The sequence below is a fragment of the Terrapene carolina genome, unplaced genomic scaffold (assembly GCF_002925995.2).
Source record: "Terrapene carolina triunguis isolate 2854851 unplaced genomic scaffold, T_m_triunguis-2.0 Scaffold28541, whole genome shotgun sequence".
Classification (NCBI taxonomy): Eukaryota; Metazoa; Chordata; order Testudines; family Emydidae; genus Terrapene; species Terrapene triunguis.
Window position 1 is genome coordinate 826 of NW_020692892.1, and position 19,445 is coordinate 20,270.

The window sequence follows — 19,445 nt, forward strand, 5'->3', positions numbered from 1 at the left end:
TAAGAGACGGGAAGCATCACCAAGTTAAGGGCTCCAGAGAAACTGGCCAATATTTTCAAACTTTAGGATGCCTGAATTTCAGCCCCTAAACCCACTTTTAAGCAACTAACTAAAAGTGACCTGATTTCCATAGGTGCTGAGCACTCAAAACTCCTAGTGAAATCAACAGGAGCTGTGGGTGCTCAGCTCCTCTTCAAATCAGGCCACTTATAAGTTATTTAGGTGCCTAATTTAAGGCATCTAACTTTCAAAATGTAACCAATGCCTATTTCATGCCGTTACAGGATGAGTTTTGCTAATAGCAGATATCACTGACTAAAAATCCAACACAAATGGTGAATCAATGGGAATGATGTCATAAAAGGATGATATATCCCCTCTGGCTTGGGTAACAAATGAAGTAGCTGCCCATTGGTTCTCAGACAACCAGTCAGAAAGTATGTTTTCTCTGTCTGCACTGAGGTTATAAAAGGCTGCAGGCTCAGACAGGGTCAGCATACTACTGTGGTGATTTCAAGAGGTGGCTTAGCCAAGCCACACTTTGTCAGGCCAGTCATAATCAGGCCAGACCAGGAAGAAATCAAAGAAGGCAAAATAAGAGAGAGAAAACCAAGTGAACAGAGCCAGGAACAGAAGGAAAGAGAGTCAGGCAAGCCAAGCAAAGAAAGACACAGGCAAGTGGAGCCAAGCAAGGAAACATCCACTGAAGCCAAGCAAGTCAAGAAAAAAGCTAGGCAGGCCAATTCCTGAGTAAAGACTCAGGTAAACCAAGCAGAGAAAACAAAAGAAAGCCAAGAAAGTCAAGCCAAGTGTTGCTGGAACACTAGAAGTCTGCAACATGTCTGAGACTGAGTCTGAGTCTGCGTCTGAGCACTCTGGTGAGACTTCAACTGCAAAAGACCCTAAGGCCAACATCACCCGTTCTTCCCGGGCTGGGCTGCAGTTGTCTGTCAGTCGCATAGACAGATTGCTCCGCAAAGGACAATTTGCAGACCGTATTGGAGCTGGAGCCCCAGTATAGATGGCCACGGTGCTTCAATAAGTGACTCATGAGATTGTGGATATTGCTGGGGAAGTCGCTGCACGCAGCAAGAAGCGTCGGATTTCCCCACGGCACTTGCAGCTGGCCATTCACAGCGACTCAGAGCTCAAGAAACTGCTGGGAGGTGTCCCCATCTCTCAGGGCGGAGTCCTGCACTTAAATCAGCCTGTGGTTTTACCTTCCAAGAAGAGGAATGGCAGGAGAGCCATCAAGAGAAGGATTGTCCCTGCTCCTGTCCCTGTTAAGTGAGAACAGAGCAAAGGGGAGACTGCCACCCCAGATTTGGGAGAAATGACATTAACTTGATTGCAAGACTCTTTTCAAATGCATCAGTATGGTCTAATAAAAGCAGTTAAAATGCCTGGTCTTCTTTTGTGAATTAATTTCCTCTTTTACTATCCTACAATTTTAAGGGATCATTCAGTTGGTCAGGTAGCTGGTGCCGCAGGCAGGGTACTATGATAAATTTCTAGTCCTGGGGGAATTCTGCGCCACTGCGCACATGCAGAATTCCCCCCCCTCCCACAGGGAAAAAATTCTGTGGCACCAGAATTGGGCAAAAGGCAGAACTGCAGCACTTCTCAGGCAGAATGTATTATCTGCAGGGGGGAGGAAATTCTGCATGTGCGCAGTGGCGCAGAATTCCACCAGGAGTAAAAGTGTAGGGATTGGTTAAAAGCTACAATCCCTCAGAGGAGAATTTTAAGCCATCTTCATCTCACTTGTTCTTTTCTTTGTTTGCTGCAGCATATATTGTGCCCCCTTTCCTGCAACCATTTCCAGCCTACTGCACTGCTTCTATTCCTTCTCCCCTGCCTAGCTGTGCTGCCTCTTTGAAACATGGTGGAAAATACCTACCACCTGGCAAAATCTGTCCATTACATGGCTGCATCTCTGAACTGTCTGTGGGTCTTGAGTGTTGCACTAGTTTTACTGTTTCAGTGATGTTAGAACAGTGACCTGCCACTGATGTAGGGCTGAGTCTTACCTGACAGGAGTAACTTTTGTGGGGATAGGGGGTGGGGAGAATACATGTTTTGGGATGTGGGGAGGAAACATTTCTTTGGCAGGCTGATTTAAAAAAAAAAGTCTGTTTTAAAGATGCGGAGAGATTTTGAATACCCATTAATGGGCAGAATTCAGTCAGCGATTCCTTGTAAATTTTAGAACTGTACCACATGGCTCTCTTATCTGTGTGTGTCTTTTTTTCAATGTGCATTACAGGTTCCGCAGACTGAAGAGGCAATAAGTAAAGCTAGTAACAAGAAAATCATTTTAGAGGATTCCTTAGAACAGGTGAGCTCTAAAAGCTTTATACATCTTTGCTTACGGGGTTTACATAGTAAATATTTTCAGAATGGTGGCCTTCAGGCAGTGAGTCAGTGGGCTATATATTATTCTTGGCATTGCTGGTTAGAGAAACCTACTGATCATATTCTGTAACTTCTCTTAAATGCGCATTCTTTAACTGAACACCTGCCACAAAATATTTTCATCCAAATGTGTATGGTTTGGTGCAGTGAAAGCACATAAATATCTCTGGAGGAAAGCAAACTTCCCACTTAGTTATCTAGCAGAGGGTATGGAGTGCAAGCCCAGCTACCAAGTTCCCTGTAGGTGTTACAGATCTCAGCTCGGTATAGCAAATGTGGATTTTCTCCTATTCAAGAACATGTAAGAGTAAACGAATTCAGCAAGCAGAAATACCAGGCCTAGGCTATATAAGGTGACGAGTGTTGTAAGATGGTGAAACAATTTAAGTGATAGGTTTAAACCATGAATATAGAGAGAAATTTACAGTCAAAATATATTCTTAGTTGGCAATGAGTCTGCTGCTCCTTGATTTGTTTCAGCAGAGCTCCAGACCTGAGAAGGAAATACAGGTTATTCCTAAAAAAGCAGCCAGTGAATTAACTTGAGTTGTAGGCGCTGTGTGCGCTAAGGTAGACACTGTATTGTTAGTAACACAAATAGTCATTTGTAGTCAGCACCAGCAGTTCACCACCTCAGCTCTCCAGCCTTCGTTGCTTAATTCATGCAAATGAATTGAGCACTGTACAAGGTCTTGAATCTGAAATATTATACCTCTACCCTGAGCCGCTGCACATTTAGGACATGTAATTCAGTACTGTAATCATTCCACAATCCATCCAACAAAAAACGGGAATCTGCTAAATGCTGAGACACTGGCTTGGTCCCTATGTTGGGTCCATGGAGAAGGTGGCAGCAGGACAAAAGATCCTGTTAGCCACTGAAGTGTTCCAGCAAACATTACTGCTTGGGCTAGGTAGCGGAGATCCGCACACTGATACTTAATGTACATTGGTGTCCAGTTAGTCTCTAAAGAAGCAAAGATTGCTGAAATTAATCCAGGAGAGTGAGTGAGTAATACTGTATGTTCATAATGAACTTTATCCCTCTAGAGCAGGGGTCTCAAACTCAATTTACCTTAGGGCCAGGGCCGGTCCTCAACTCCTCCCAGCGGGCCAATAATGTCACTGAAGATGGTGTTCAGAAAAGAAAATGTTTATATTGTATTTTTTATTTCGAATTTCTCAGAAATAATAAAACTGTCATACAACTTTATACAGTTCTTCGCCTGCCAGAGAGTTTTTAGTGTTTTGCCAGACACCTGGCAACGCTTCCGTTCTGTCACTTTGTTAATGTTTGGCCTCAGTGACTGAGCAGTTGAAACCTTCAGGATTGCAGCAAGGTGGGCATCAGATAGTTGCGTTCGGTATTTTGACTTGTTTATATTCATTGTGGAAAAAAGTGACGCTGCCTCCATGGCTGACTCTGCCCGGCAACTGGTGATGGTATCTCTATCCCTCTCCCCCAGCCAATAGGAGCTGCGGGGAGGAGGGCAGCGCCTGCCGCAGACATTGCCAGCAGTGTGGCTGCATGCCTCTCTCCTCCACGGGCCGCAGTCGGGCGGTTCTCGGGCTGCAGATGGCCCATGGGCCGGGACTTTGAGACCCCTGCTCTAGCGTAGGAAACCAGGAGAAAGTTTACTGAAGGTGTGCGATAGAATAGTTAGTGCACAGGGAAATGCATTGCATCACCCCTTGAGACAAAACCACTTATTTTATAAAATACATAGTTTATATTGTTCGTTAGTTTTTATTAGAAGTCCATTCACTTTCTGCCTTTTTCAGATGCCCATTGAAAAGGGTTATCTTCCTATTGCTGTATAAGTGCAGACTACTGTAGAATTATAGCAGTGTCACTGAAAATGATTTGTATGGTTCGAAGGTAATGTACAAAATTTGAGCATCTGTTTATTTTTTCCAGTGAAAATTTTCCATGGACTCTGCAACCACACTAGCACCTTTCTCTGTTTCTGAGGGAACATAAATTCATCTGGCTTCCTGATGTGGGAAAATTAACATGACATTAAATAGTTCTCCAGTATTTCCCTTATCTTAATATCTACATTGTGAGTTCAGGCTGAGCATTTATCTCTAGCACTTGAGTAAGGGTCCTGGACCTTTGTTTCAGCCCCATGTAGGTAGTCTATTGTTTAAAGTTCTATATAACTCTGAGGTTTTGCAAGGTATTTCCAGGTAGCTGTACATATGTGTGTGGTATTTTATGTTTTTTTAAACCAAATCTATTCTTGAAGTTGAATGTGTTGATAGCAGAGAAGAAAAGCAACATAAAACTGCTGAAAGACGAAGCCCAAAAGCTGGATGACCATCACCAGCAGAAGCTCAAGGTAGGAATTTACTTTTCTAAAGTGAAAATAAATGAGAAATCTTTGAATGAGTAGGACTAAATTCTGCACTGACTTACACCCTCTGTCACTCTGAATTTAGCCTGATGAATCATTATATGGCTTTGGACAGTCAGCTGGTCCTGTTTTAGGTGGCATCTCATGAGTAGAAACTGCTTATCCCTCTGCCTAACTTCCAGCAGAAGAGCTCCCTTTCCGCACACCCACCCTTTGGATGTTGTTTGTTGTTGTGTTGCCTCCCATTTCTTTCTGAACAGTTGTCAGGTATGGTACCCAGTTTCTGTTCAGATGGAAGTATTTAGACACCCAGTTTTTCTTGGAACAAATATCTTGTTGCAACCTTTTTCCGCAACCCTTTCTGGACCTGGATCTGCCTGGTTGATGGCTTCTCTACAGCAGAAACTGAGTTCACTTGCACCACACTGTGATGTGTTTAGGGCCCCCGACTGCCTTAATCCAGTCCTAATCTCACTTGTTCCTCACTAAGTGCGGGGGAGGGGGTAGAAAAAGCCTGGTGAGGTTCTCAAAAACCATTCCAGGCAGCATGCTGGTGTAGGCAGGTGCCAACGTGCATGGACAGGGCAAAACGTCTTTAAAAATAATAATAAAATGGTTCACAAAATATTTCAGATTTGGTGCTGCAAGGACGCTTCAGGGTGTGCAGCCTCTCATGATGCCTGGCTCATTACAGTTCATGCCTGACCCGATGCCCAACTCGTCTAGTGCAACATTTCCCAAACTGGGGTCTGCGGGCCTTTCTGATCAACTCCTCCCCCTCTCTATCTCCCAGGGCCCCATGCATGCCAGCGTTGTGCAGGAGGTGCTGGGAGGGAGGGGGAGGAGCGGGGACAGGGCAAACTCAGGGGAGGGGGCGGAAAGAGGCAGGGAAGAGGAGGGGCAGGGGTGGCGCTGTAGGGGTGTGGCCTGGGGCTGAGCGGGGAACTTGGGGGTCTGCAAAAAATACTAAATCAAAATGAGGGTCCTCGGGTTGCTAAAGTTTGAGAACTGCTGATCTAATGGATACAGGAGAGAAGTGTTTCTTCCTGTTTCTTTTTTCATAGTTCTTGCTAAGTCATTTTGAACCCCACTCAGATTGGGGGCTGAATGGCAGGCTGCCTATGAGAACAATGGCTCCTCTTAGAAAGAAAAGAGAGAAAAAGGAAACCTTTAAGGAGTTACTTGTTTTTATTAAAGGGATCTAAGTTTGGGACTATTTCTAGTCATGTATGGTCCTCTCCCATTCTGCATCATCTTGCCATATTGTTGTTGAACCTTTACCCAAGAACACTTGCTTTACCTTTTAAAACATGCTTGTGAGTTGCACTGCTACTTGTCACCCCTTTATCAATATAACCAAAAAGCAACTGTTTAATCTTTGGTGGGGGGAAGAGAAGGGGGTCAATAATTTTTACTAGTTGAAGTTTGTCCTGCTGAGGCCTTGATTTGATCCTCTCATAGGGGGAATTCTTTGGGTTTGCCTGTATTCCTCTGCTGGCAGGAGGTCCACTCTCCTAGCAAGTTTTAGGACTTTAATTATTGGTAGGTAAACTTAGTCTGAGGAACATGTTGCTGATCAGAATTTGTTTATCCTTCCTTAGGTGGCTGAAGAAGAAGAGGAAAAAAGTGCAGCTGAACTGCAAGCTCTAGAGATACATAAAAACCTAATTGAGGCTGGAGTCAACGAGGGCCTCAATGAAGCTATGAATGAGCTACACGAAATTCAGAAGAAGTAAGTGCACACAGCCAGATGTTTTTTTTAAAACAGATTGTTCCTGAGAAGTCTACTGCATTGCAATGTAGAGAGAAAACCATACTCTGGAGGGTTGATGGTGAATTTCTGTAGTTTGTATAAGATTTCCTTGACTGAATACGTAACTAGCCCTTAGTCTTGCACATATACTATGGTTCCCATATCACTAACTCTCTCTCCTCCCAGAACCTTGCAGTATGGAGTATTAATTAATGCCTGCATAGCAAGGGCTGGTTAAAATTTAAGACAAACGTAAGAAAAGTGCCTGCTACTTTCAGTGGAAAATGGACTTTGTCAAGAAACCAAAACCTTTTCACTTTTTGAAAATTAACCCTGGTTTTTTTTTTTTTTTTTTTTTTGACTGACTAAATTGATTTGAGGGGAAAAGCCCATTTCTAATCAGCCTTGCTACTGTGAGTCTGCCATAGTGAGTCCGAAATACCTGTATGTGTTTGGACACATTTCCATATACTGTGAAATTCAGAAGTTAACTTTCAATAGTGACTGGACTGTAGTTAAAGGTTTCAGTATCCTTTACAGTTCATGCATTCTCTAATATCCAGCCATGTGAATGTTAGTTATTACATATTCCAATTCTATGCCCCATCTATCAAGAGTCTTTGAGTTTTCAAGTTCTACAGAAAGGCCCCAAGACTTGACACACTTGTTGAACATATAAAAGTCCTAATATTATACCTTCTAGCTCTTTTATAGCCTTTCATCAGTAGATCTCAAAGTGCTTTACAAAGGAAGTCTGTATTACCACCATTTTACAGATGGGTAAACTGAGGCACCGGAAGGGAAAATGCTTGTCCAAAGTCACCCAGCAGGCCAGTGGCAAAGCCAGGAATAGAACTCACAAATCTGAGTCCCAGTCCCCTGCTTTATCTTGTGCCATGCTACATAAACCATGCACATTCAAAGTCTAGCCCTACACATATAGCTGCAGAATGTTAATATTTTTAACACTACAAAGCACGCATAATATTGTTGTGTAACTAAGATTTATCATCTTAGACTACATCTATATATAATACCTAAAAATACTCCTGTGTACATGGATGGTTCACTGCCTTTATAGAGTTTTTGATATGTTTGAACTGATTAAAAATGTATTGGGAGAGATTAGATGTAAGGTTATTGTAATGTCTGATAATGCTGAATTGGCTAGATGCTTGCTAGAGAATGTATAAACTGTATAGGTACTCAATTTTATCTATAGTCTTAGTTTCAGGATTAGATTTTATTTGAAATTGGATTTTTATTTTATTTAAATTATTTTTTATAAAAATAAACCTGTTTAAAATTAAATCTGGACAAAAACCAAGCAAACTGAGTTAATAGCTGTTTTCTATATAGAAGATGTTTTTCCTGAGTAACTTTTGAGGTCAAGCTTTTTAAATATGGCACAATAGGTCAGCCTGAGTAATTTAGGAGACAGTCTTATTTTCAAGAGACTTAGGTGAGACTAGGAATTTAAACTCACTTTTACTTAGGCATATTTGAAAATTTTCCCAAGCTCACCTGAAATAACCAGTTTAATCCACTGAGTAGTTAATCTCTGTTTAATAAATCATTTAGTTGTAAAGGTGGAACATGCTTTGATAAGAGATTATCTAGCCAAAACATTTAAGGTGGTATTTTATATGCTGTTTTGTGTTTGTTTAAATTCCAGTTACCATCCTACTACAGCTTGACACAAATCAGAGCAAAAAGTAAATTATCTAGTAAATAAGCAGTATCACTCACAATTTTCTAATGTACTAAAAATGTACAGTTAATCTGACAATATTAAGCTACATAATTGCTTAAATGTAGATAGTTCTAGTGTATCCTCTTAGGTAGCAAAAGGATGCACTAAATCTAGTGAAAAGGCTTTAGTTGTAAATTAACATTTTAATAGTTGCATCTTCCAATGAGAATGCACCTTCCTTTAGAAAGACACTGAAGTACAAATGGAAAAGTAGGTTTAAATCGAGGCTTTCCATTTGGTGATTTTTAAATTGCCTTGATTTAAATACTTTGATTTAAATTATCCAGCCTGTTGAGTTTTTCTAACATTTATTACATTGTCAACCTTAAAATGAAGAGGTTTCTCTTTGGCCTGGGCATGCAATTAAGGGAATGTATTTGTATTCCTCAGGCACCAGATTGCTGTGAGGACAACAAATGAAGAGAAAATGCAACTGCTTGATAAGTTGTACCGTGTCCTGGAGATGGTGGCTTTTCATGTAGGGTCTGTAGAGGTAAGTCACACCCATTACTGTTAACACGAAAGCAGGGTCAGGAAATATACATTGCCCAAAAGGCAATTTACAGTCAGTTTATTTCCACGCCACCCCTCTTTAATTCTCTCTCTCTCTCTCTCTCTCTCTCCATGTCCTGCCCAGTTCATGGCAGGTTATGAAGAAAGAGGTGGTCTGTTCTCCCCAAAAGTCAGTCAGTCTCTCTCTCGGGAGTGACTGGTTAGTGTCTCCAAGCTCCTTGGAAAGAACAAATCTCTCTCCTGTTTGTCTGGGCATGCTCAATCTTCTCCCTTCCTGTACAGAAAAGTCCACAATTTCTCCCAAAGTGACACAATAGCAAATTCCATGTGGATTAAAAATGTGCTGAAACTAACTGCCATGTGCAAGCAGAGCACCCAACCAGTGTGTGGTGTTGGGAATAGCCTCTTAATGGTCTCTTGTTCTAGGGTTCCTTTTATGGATATTTCATGACTGATTGCCTTAGTCATATATATATATATACACACACACACACACCTCATCTTCCCTACCTCCCCCTCAAATTATTGGCAGAGCCAGTAAAATGACCAGTTTACTGGTAAAATGACCCCTTGTAATGCTTCCAATGTCTATTAAGCTTTTGCCAAAGAGCTTGGAGGCTGCAAAAGTACAGCACCATGCCCTGCCAACCTCACCTAAAACAGCTGTCACCACACTGATTGAATGTAGGATGAAATAGCAGTAACAATTGCAATTGTTCTTCCTGGGCTGTATTTGAAAAAGGAGACACTGTAGGTCTCCAAATACTTTAATTGTTGGTGTTCAGTACTGCTGATGTGGGTGGATGTTCTAGTTTGTTCAGACCCTCTGTTATCAGAACTGCAAAAAGTAGAGATCATTTTGGAAAGATGACAATAGCCTCTCCTGTAGTTCAAAGGCTTATTAACCAATCCGCAAAGGGTGGGATGTGATTGATAGTTTGCATTACAATAGACAACACAAACTGTGGGAGGGGAAACAGGCACAGAGAGGGGCCAGGGATTCAGCCAAGGGCAGTGAAATGACAGAAGCAGAAATAGAACTCTGGGCTCCTGACTATCCCTAGAGCATCTGCCTCACAATTAATGTTGCCAGTACCTTTATTCAGGGAAAACAATTTTAACCAAGAGGGCTTAAGCCATAAAGAGTGTGCAGTTTGCTGTGTAAATCCATCTAGGTTAGTGAAAGTATTGGGCCATCAAAACCCCTTCTAAAATGGAATTACACTCGTAGTGACTGTGCAGGGGATGGCTACAGAAGGGAGATGAATGCTTAGGCCATTAGACACAAGCTAGGTGAGGTAATATTTATTGGACCAACTTCTGTTGCTGAAAGGGACAAGCTTACGAGCTTCACAGCACTTCTTCGGGTCTGGGGAAGGTAAATGGTTAGGACACTGTAATCCAAGTGCAAGATTCAGATTGCATGTTTCCAATCTGAAATATACACATTCAGTGGGAAGGAGAAATGTGGAAACAACTAATGCTAGACTAGGGGAGAGAAGAGGCATACTTAGATATTCAGAGTGACATCCTGCACCATTAACTTCAATGAAGCTGGGATTTTTCTGAAGGTTTGTACCAGGAAATAGCAAAAAAAAAAAAAAAAAAAAAAAATACATAGGTGTGGGAAAATGAAGAAGAGGCACTATGGCAGAGAGCTACCAGTCACTCTGCAGACATTTAAGAGGGTTCTAAAGCTTCCTAAAAATCAACAAATTATCCATGCTCCTTTGGTGTTCTGCTATGCTAACCTCCCTCAAGAACAGGATTGGCTTTTACACCATCAGCCTATGAGTTGAGACTATTTTAATAGGCAACACAGGTATGTCTTTCATTCACAAGAACTCCTAGGGATCAGATTTGTGCCCTAGGAATTCACAAAGTTTGGTGGCATGCCACTGTCAAACACAGCTGTTTTCAACCTAGTTACTTTACTATCGAGTCAGATCTTGGAGTTTATTTAGTTAATTTTTTTATTGAAGAAACCAGTTTTACTATTTAAGTTAGATAGATGGCCTTATTCCAATGCAGTGGATAATAATAAAAGATGCACATGGTGCTGACACAGAAGCTGCATGTCTTTTAGGTTAAAAACGAAAGTTGGAAATCTCACCAGTAACATTCTCTTCCTAGAAATACCTGGCTGAGCATAATGCAAAAGCTGATACAGTGTTTGAAGAATTTATGTCTGAAGACCTCTTGGACAACCTGAAACAAATCCTAGCCAAATATAAAAGTAAAGCTAATGCTCTATAACCCTTGCATGGAGGACTTCACCTATGCATTTTTTTTTTCCTGTAGCACAATTGTAATGTGGGCCAGTCCTGCATTCCTTCCACTAACTCCCAAGGCAGTCAATCTAATGTTAATTACGTATGTACAAGGACTACAGGATCTGGTCCACAATGTGCTGTTTGAGAGCTGTTACTCTTAAGTATATATTTATTAAATTCTTACAAATGTAAACTGTGTGTGTATTTCAAAATATCAGTCAAAGGTATTTCATAAAGATTTTTGATAGCAGTTGGTGTAGTGTGGTTTTTTTTTTTTTAAATAAGAACCTTGGGTTCTGCAGGCAGATGTATATGAAGCTATAGGATTTAAGACACACTTTTCAAAAGGGTCCATTAATTTTGGATGCTTGACTTGGCAAGAGCCCAGAGCATGCAGCACCCAAAACTGAGTGGATGCTTCTGAAAAATGTTTGCTAGCATGCTGAAACTATTCACCAAGAACTGACATTGAGCCATAGCATGTGCTCCAGGAAACTTTGCCCCTGAGAGATGTACCATTTGGGACACAAGGTGTTGGGACAGCACCTCTGCTGTTATGACACTAAGCACTTCTAACAGTGGTTATAGATGGAGTCATAGCCCTGACTCTCCCTTTGTTCTGCTTGATGGATTTAACTCCTAAGTACTTTGATCAATCTCTTTTGCTTACAGCACATAATAATTAGTTTACTGCATTAGGCTACTGTTCCAACAACTCCCAGATCCTGTTTTTAGGAGTGGCTACTATCAGGTAGCAGGATTAACATCTAATGACAATTAGGTTAGGTAAAGCATTTCCTTTTATGAACAGACATGAACTTGACCACACACCCTCTTAATCTACACTTAAGTCACATGTAGAGTACAGACATAGCATTGGTATTTAACAGCATTGCTTCAGTGAAGAGCATATGCCTGAACCCCCAGGCTGGAGAGCGCTCTGTGTGTGTGCGCGCATGCGCGCACACACACCTACCTCCTTGCTCTACAGTGCTATTTTTAGCAGTGTAACATCCTCCTACTTAAGCCTTCCCCTGCCCCAGTGAAAGGCTCCAGCTGCTCCCCCCTCTTGAAGCCTGTTGCCATGGCATACAGCTAGCCCCTGCAGTGACAAGTGAGAACACAGCCAGTACTCCACACCCCACCAGTGTAAACGGAGCTTAAGAATGGGCGATCTTCTGGGAAGGAAACCTTACCCATCAGTAACACTACAGCTATGCCATCTAGTGGGCATTGCTGGACAGATGCAACTTAGTGTGAGAAGTTTATTCCACATCTGTTATGTGCCCCTGAAGAATAGGAGGCTGCCACTGAGGGACAAGGTAGGGCCAGATATGCAGCATGTACCTCATTTGCCATGGAAGTTCACTCCTTTATGGTCAGTTGTCATCACATTAGAATTTTGGTTTGTTCCTTGAGAGGTCCACAATGAAGTCTGTGCTAAGCAAGAGAACACAGTGCAAAAAGGAGAGGTAACCTCCACCCCTTTGAAATCCTCAGGCCTTGCTCTCTAAGGCAATAGACGCTATGTAAGTACTAATTCTTCCAGCAGAGTGCTCCATTAACAAGTGCTGTCAAAGCAGTCGGCATCTTCTCACCATTCACAAAGTCACAGCTTTTCATCTGCTCTTTCTCCTAGGGACTGATGGGGTAGTGGAGAGCCCTCACAGCTTGTAGCCACTGGTGCTCAATTACATTAGAGTAATTTCCTTTTGGGGCATAGAGTGGAGGTACCACATAACTCCATGCAGCCTGTGTACCAGACTTTCTTTTCAGGCATCATCCTCTCATAACTTCTTAAAGGACAGGTCCTTTCCACCTCCAGGTAGGAAGCCCTACAGCAATACAGCAGGAAAGAGTGTTCTTGCTACTTCCTTGTCACCACTAAAGAAAGCATGAAAATTTAGAACTGAACACATACATCAACAAGTTCAAATTCCATAGGGTGACCCTATTCTCATATATTATCTGTATTAAAACAAATTGACTGACAGTCACAGCTAATCAGTGAATAAAGAATGTTGCTATAGCCAGAGCCACATGCACTCTGTTGGCGTTTCTCTTGCTATACCGCTATGTTCTAGCATCTAAGCCTTAATTGTGAAGCAGGCTTTAAATGAAAGCTATCTTCATAACAAGGAAGGGAAACAAGTGGAAGCTTGTTAAAACATAAGCTTTAAAAATCCTTTATTTTTTTGTCAATTTAGTAAATTAATACCAATAAATGCATCTAGAAAATCATAGATAACATTCTGCTGCATGAATCACTTAACTTCTTAATGAAAATTTAAGGAAACTTGTTACAAACCCTCAAAATAATTTCACTATTTTATCTTATCTACAAAGCAAAAAGCAAAGTCCAGAGCAATATGGTTGGTACCTGTTGTGCTGGATGAGTAGAATACAACAGGAGAGTTGTGGCTGTCAAGAATTCATCATGGGAAGGTTTCCTGTAACATGGGCTATAAAACACCTCAGCAGGTGGATGCCAGAATACTCTATGGAACTGTAGAAACAAAGATTTACATGTTCAGGTCCTTGCTTCCTTTAAATGCAGGTGCCTAATTCTGCTAAGCTGCCACCGTCCCTTGGAGTAACAGGTAACTTCAAAGTCAGCCAATTGTTTCTGATACATTTTAAAACATCAATAATTTAGTCCCACAACAATCAGGAAATGTATAGTTCCTGCAGCAACTTTAACTCTACCCACTGCACAATCACAGAGTGGAATCAGCAAAAAATGTTATGGTACATCACAGATTCTCTTCACTTAGCTTTGTGTGTAGAAGGAAGTACTTGTCTTTCTGGTGCAAAAATGCAGCTTCACAAGAGTTTGAAATTATAGCTCAGTGGTGCCCTAAACATTTTCTATCCAATGAAATTAGGTGTTAATTCTTCCATTTAGTTTACTGCTGCAATAATAACAGAGTTGCTACACTCTGCAGCTGAGGTTTAGAGTTCAGCAACCCTTAGTACAAGTTTAACAACTTCACAAGACATGTTCAAAATAACGTGATGTTTAATATTTTTACTAGGGCTCTCTGCTGAGATATTTTTTAAACAAGGAAAAAATGTTACATAGGATTTTCCCCAGTTACACACACCACTTAATTTAAATGTCACAGGTCAAATTCTGGCCTATTGACTTCAGTGTCCTAGGATTTCATTTTTGTTTCTCCATAAAGGAGCTACATTTGAACTTTTATCAGGTACAACGTGCTCAGCAATGGAAGCTTGGCTGTGGCTCGTCACTTAATTCAGGATCTCATTATAAAGGGACATTATCATGACAGTTACAAACTGGTGTACTCCTTTACACGTTATCTTACAAAATCCAGTGCTGATCTCCCCAAATTGACAATTGCTCACTGCTCAATATCAAATAAAAAAATTCCGAGCCCATATGATATGAGATAAGGGCGCAGCGACCCCGGAGAGGAGATATGATACTAAAAGCACAGGCTTTGGGTAGTCACTTATACCCATACCAAGTGGCTGTAGAAAATTACACCATGCTGATTTTTGGTAGCCTTTTGCACCGATGTAAGTGACTTCACAAATGCAGAGCAATGGATATTTGGGTTCTATCTCAAACTCTGCTACAACTTTTCTGTGTGTCCTTGGCCAAGTCACTTAGGAGCCTACATCGCTTTGTGGCTCTAGGCCTTAGCATAGTTCTACTCTGAAAACTGACACTGTAAAAACAGCATTTTGGGGTCCCATGTTTGACACGCTCAACATCAACCTTGCTCTATTTACACAAATAGATTTTTTAAATTGCCACAGTCTCACCCCAGAAACAGAGTCAAGCTGGGTTCTTTCCAACACATCCACCCCCCGTACAAGATTCTATATGCCAAATTCCATTCAGTTACATTTGTACCACGCAGCTCGGTTCAGTGAGGTGGTACAGATGTAACCAAGGCCAGAGCTGGGCCTGAAATCAGAAACTGGTTACCTGTTCTGCTAATGCTGGATCCAAAACAGAACCCAGCTCCCTCTCCCACAGTTGTACAGGCTCTGCAGGGCTAACCGGAATAAGAACATTGAAGTTAAAGTTACACACAGGCAGCAGAGCCGTTACGTAAGATGCCATTTTTATCTTGCCCTTTTTCAGAGTAGAACTGCATGTTAGCCTCTCTGCCCATTCCCCCATCTGCAGAGGGGATACTTTGTATACAGTCTTAGCGCAAAGTAGCCTTAATTCGTATTGGGCAGCATAACTGCACGTACTATCCTTGGTATGCCTAAGAAAGCCACAACCATTTCAAACCTGGTCCCAAGCTATTGCCCGTACATGGTCTGTTTAAAATGAGTGCGGTAGTCTCAGACAGGCATTCACATCACAAAACCCACCATCATATGTTGTGCCTCTGCTGCCAGTCTCATCTGAAAGACCAAACGAGGAATGGGCCTTGAAAGCTGAACTCTCCTCTCACCTCTTTAGGGGGTTCTCCCTCAGATAGGATGGGATCAGCATGAGGGTAACTTGCCCTGACACTGCCCATTGTACCTGTTCTGGGCATAAACAGGAGTTCGGTCTCCCAAACTGTCATACCTTTCAGTGAGTTTGGTGTTTTTCAGGTGCTTAAAATTAAGACATCAGTAGAAGTGAGCTTTACCTGACTGGGAAGAGTTGAGGAAAGCACCCCTGAGTGTGTTTCTCTGCGAAGTCTTGGATCTCCAGTACATTTTTAACCAACAGTCCCTTGGGAGCTTTGTCCATTTTGGTTAACACAAACTGCACAAATCCATAAAGAGAAGATTTAGGGAGCAGGGGAGAAAGAATGTTGCTTTACTGTAAACCTGGAAATGTTTGCCAAGATGTATCACCCTCCCACCGCTTTCGAACTGCTCCATGTCCTATCTAATGGGATACTAGGACATGAATGCTGAGCACCCAGCCTATTAAAATCAGGCCTCTTTAAGGGGTGTCAAACTGGGCACCAAAAATAAGGTCAATTTTGAAACTTCAGACCTTTAAAAAAAAAAAAAAAGATTTTCAGGCCTCCCTATACAGTATGAAAAAGAAAAAGGGGGAGGGGAAGGGGGACAATTTTTTTCCCTGTGCAGATCACCTTTAACTCACTGCTAGAGCTCTACTGCTGAGGCTCGTCTAGCTGAAGGTACAAAATGTTTAGAGAATGCCCTTGAGCCCGGCCAATTTACATTTTTATTTTGGTTCGTGTTTTAAAGAGAAAGTATAACTTACAACGTAAGGGATCCCAAACTCCTCCAACATTTCTATGGCAATGTGGTCTGCTTTCTGAAATCCTACCAAGCTGTCCACTAATAAGAAGGTCCTCTTCAAGCTAACAAAGATACAGATAGTAACACAAGTGAGGGGCAATGCAACAATGGTTGTTTCTACGTTAACTAGCATGAGAACTGAGACGCTTCCTCATAGGATTTGGAGATGGGAAAAGAGAATTAGTCTTATCTAGTTCATCCTGAGAGGAGTCAATACAGGATAGCACCTAAGGGGAATATTTTCCAGTGCTTTGATCCATCCAAGCTTCAAAACAGAACTCAAACAATGGTAATGCCACCACTTCACTCTGGAAGCTATACCGTGGTCTAATACATTCCACCCCATTGTTGGTAATGCCTTCTTGATATCTACACTTAACTCTTCCACCTTTTTATAATCTCCGCAAACATCCCACTGTTCTGATGCACTGTGAGATTGCAGGTAAAACACGACAGCATGCAATGGCTCTCTTACTTCTGACGCTCTTGTAAATAGGCCTCCACCATGTCAGCAAAGTCTTGCGGGGCTCGGTAGCCATAGCCTGGCATGTCCACCAACGTAAAGTATTTCCCCACTTTGAAGAAATTCATTTTCTTTGTGTGGCCCTGGAGAGAGAAAGGTTGGGCTTTATTAAATATTACTAAATGGCCATGGGATTATTTAAAAGGTACTTTATGCCCAACATTAGAAATCTGAGCTGAATATGGACAAGAACCAATAATCTGATGGGCCTAGAAGACTGGAAAGTGTTTTAGATTCATTAGAAACGCTGAATAGACTTTGTAATGTATCCTGGGTAACTGACAAGCTGACTGAATGAGGGAACCACTTCATGGTTTAGTAGAAACAGGATACCATTCCAACGACTGATACACAAGCTTAAGTTTGTCTAAGGCCTGGTCTACACTAGGACTTTAATTCAGATTTAGCAGCGTTAATCCGAATTAACCCTTCACCCGTCCACACTACAGAGCCAGTTAATTCGAATTAAAGGGCCCTTTAAATCGATTTCTGTACTCCACCTCGACGAACGGAGTAGAGCCTAAATCGATTTTGTTAATTCGAATTAGGGTTAGTGTGGACGCACACCACCGAATTACTGTGTTTAAGTTAATGGGGTAGTGTGGCCGCACACCACCGAATTAATGTGGTTAAAAACCGAATTAAGGTGCTTAGTGTGGCCGCGCACAATCGAATTTATACAACCTGTTTCCCAAATTCGAATTATCTAAATTCGGATTAATCCTGTAGTGTAGACATACCCTTAATGTGACTACACAAATCTAGGTAGTTGAGAGGAGGGAGATGCTGTATGAGCCCATGTAGGAGAGTCCAGTAGGCACATGATGTACTGGACTTACATTTTTGAAATTACAACCCTAGAGCAGTATCAGGGGGTAGCTGCGTTAGTTTGTATCCACAAAAACAACAAGGAGCCTGGTGGCACCTTAAAGACTAACAGATTTATTTGGGCATAAGCTTTCGTGAAGAGGTGTTTTATCCACGAATGCTTATGCCCAAATAAATCTGTTAGCCTTTAAGGTGCCACCAGAACACTAGTACTTACCATACTATTTAGCCATGGTATCAGAAAGGATTTTAGAAAACACTCTACAGTAGTGTTTCTCAGCCAGGGATATGCATACCCCTGGGGGTACGTAGAGGTTTTCCAGGGGTACATCAACTCATCTACATGTTTGCCTAGTTTTACAACTGGCTACATAAAAAGCACTAACAAAGTCAGTACGAACTCAAATTTCATACAGACAGTGACTTGTTTATCATAGAATATCAGGGTTGGAAGGGACCTCAGGAGGTCATCTAGTCCAACCCCCTGCTCAAAGCAGGACCAATACTGCTCTTTATAGTATACACTGAAATGTAAGTACAATATTTACATTCCAGTTGATGTCTTTTATAACTACACGGTAAAAATGAGAAAGAAAGCAATTTTTCAGTAATAAAAATACAAAAGTGTCACAGCCCATTATGTCTGATTTTGTAAGGAAATAGTTTAAGTGAGGTGAAACTTGCAGGTACGCAAGACAAATCAGACATGCTGAAAGCAGGACACAGGATACCTGGGGAGCTGCTCCAGAGCCACCACTGAAGCCTCTGCTGAAGTAGCATCAGTAACACACTCAAAAAGCCTGTGTTGTGAGTGTTTAAGTCAATAGATCTACTGTCACGGCATCACTGGCCATGCCCTCAAGTCTCCCTCTGTGGGTCCATAGGGTGTGGCAACCCCTTGCACAGCCTCCCTGTGGCCTCTGCTTCTCTCTGTGTGGAGCAGACTGCGACAGTTCCACTGCTTCAAAGACCTTCCAGTCATTACTTGAACAGGAGGATTTAGCTCCGAGTGCCAAACTACTCTCAAAAAGTGACTACAAATTAGCTTGGTAGGGCTGTGTTTGTTTTGTCCCAGTGGCTGCACATCAAGTGTGCTCCAATTTATGAGTAATAAGATTCTTTTTTTCCTCCCAACTGCTAGCCCTGCAAACTTACCCTGGGCTCTGAGAGACAAGCTGGGTTCTTTTCACCTCATATTTCCAGTAATAGGACTTTTGCAAATGAACCTTAAAATTTCTGTTGAAGATGCACAAGCCAGAACAGAATCCAGCTTATGCTCCCAGAGCTTTGTGTTACCCCAGCGCTAAGGTTAGCCCTCTTTCTCTCATCTCCCCTGACTGGCAGGAGCTTCCAGTTGAGATGGAGGGAATCCCGTAACAACACTTACTGGAGTTTTTGACACTCGGACATCAACATCGGGAGCCAATGAAAACAAGGCCTTTATTAAGGAGGATTTCGCAACATTGCTTCTGCCCACAAAGCACACCTGGAGAGAGACAGGAGAAAGGAAATACCATTGTTAGTTTTCTCTCCTTCATCCAACCCCACCTGTGCAACAGGAGTGGGTCACTCCTGCAAACCCTCAATTAGTTCTCGTGGCCTTACCACCTTAGACAAGGAAGGATGGTCCAGTGACTACGACACTCACGTAAGTCTTGGGAGCCGAGTTCTAGACCATACCATAGACTTCCCGTGTAAAGCTGAGCAAGTCATGTAGCCTCTCAGTTCCCCATCTGTAAAATGGGTATAACAGCACTTCCCTATCTCACAGGGGTGTCAT

The 19,445-nt window shown here is 42.0% G+C and overlaps 1 protein-coding gene and 1 long non-coding RNA gene across 2 annotated transcripts; both read right to left on the reverse strand.

Annotated features, from left to right (window-relative positions):
• Positions 1-6,240: 6,240 nt before the first annotated feature.
• On the reverse strand, positions 6,241-19,151 carry LOC113409027 (GTP-binding protein 8-like; the record flags this gene model as incomplete). Its single annotated transcript, XM_026662570.1, has 5 exons — positions 6,241-6,377; positions 15,687-15,805; positions 16,277-16,376; positions 16,790-16,920; positions 19,053-19,151. Coding segments are annotated over 5 exons (522 nt in total), but the record flags the coding sequence as incomplete, so codon positions are not given.
• Positions 12,713-15,680, reverse strand: LOC113409028. Its single transcript, XR_003370424.1, has 3 exons — positions 15,421-15,680; positions 13,445-13,570; positions 12,713-12,948 (listed from the first exon to the last, which is right to left on the reverse strand). It is a non-coding gene; the product is annotated as an uncharacterized LOC113409028 (long non-coding RNA).
• Positions 19,152-19,445: the final 294 nt, after the last annotated feature.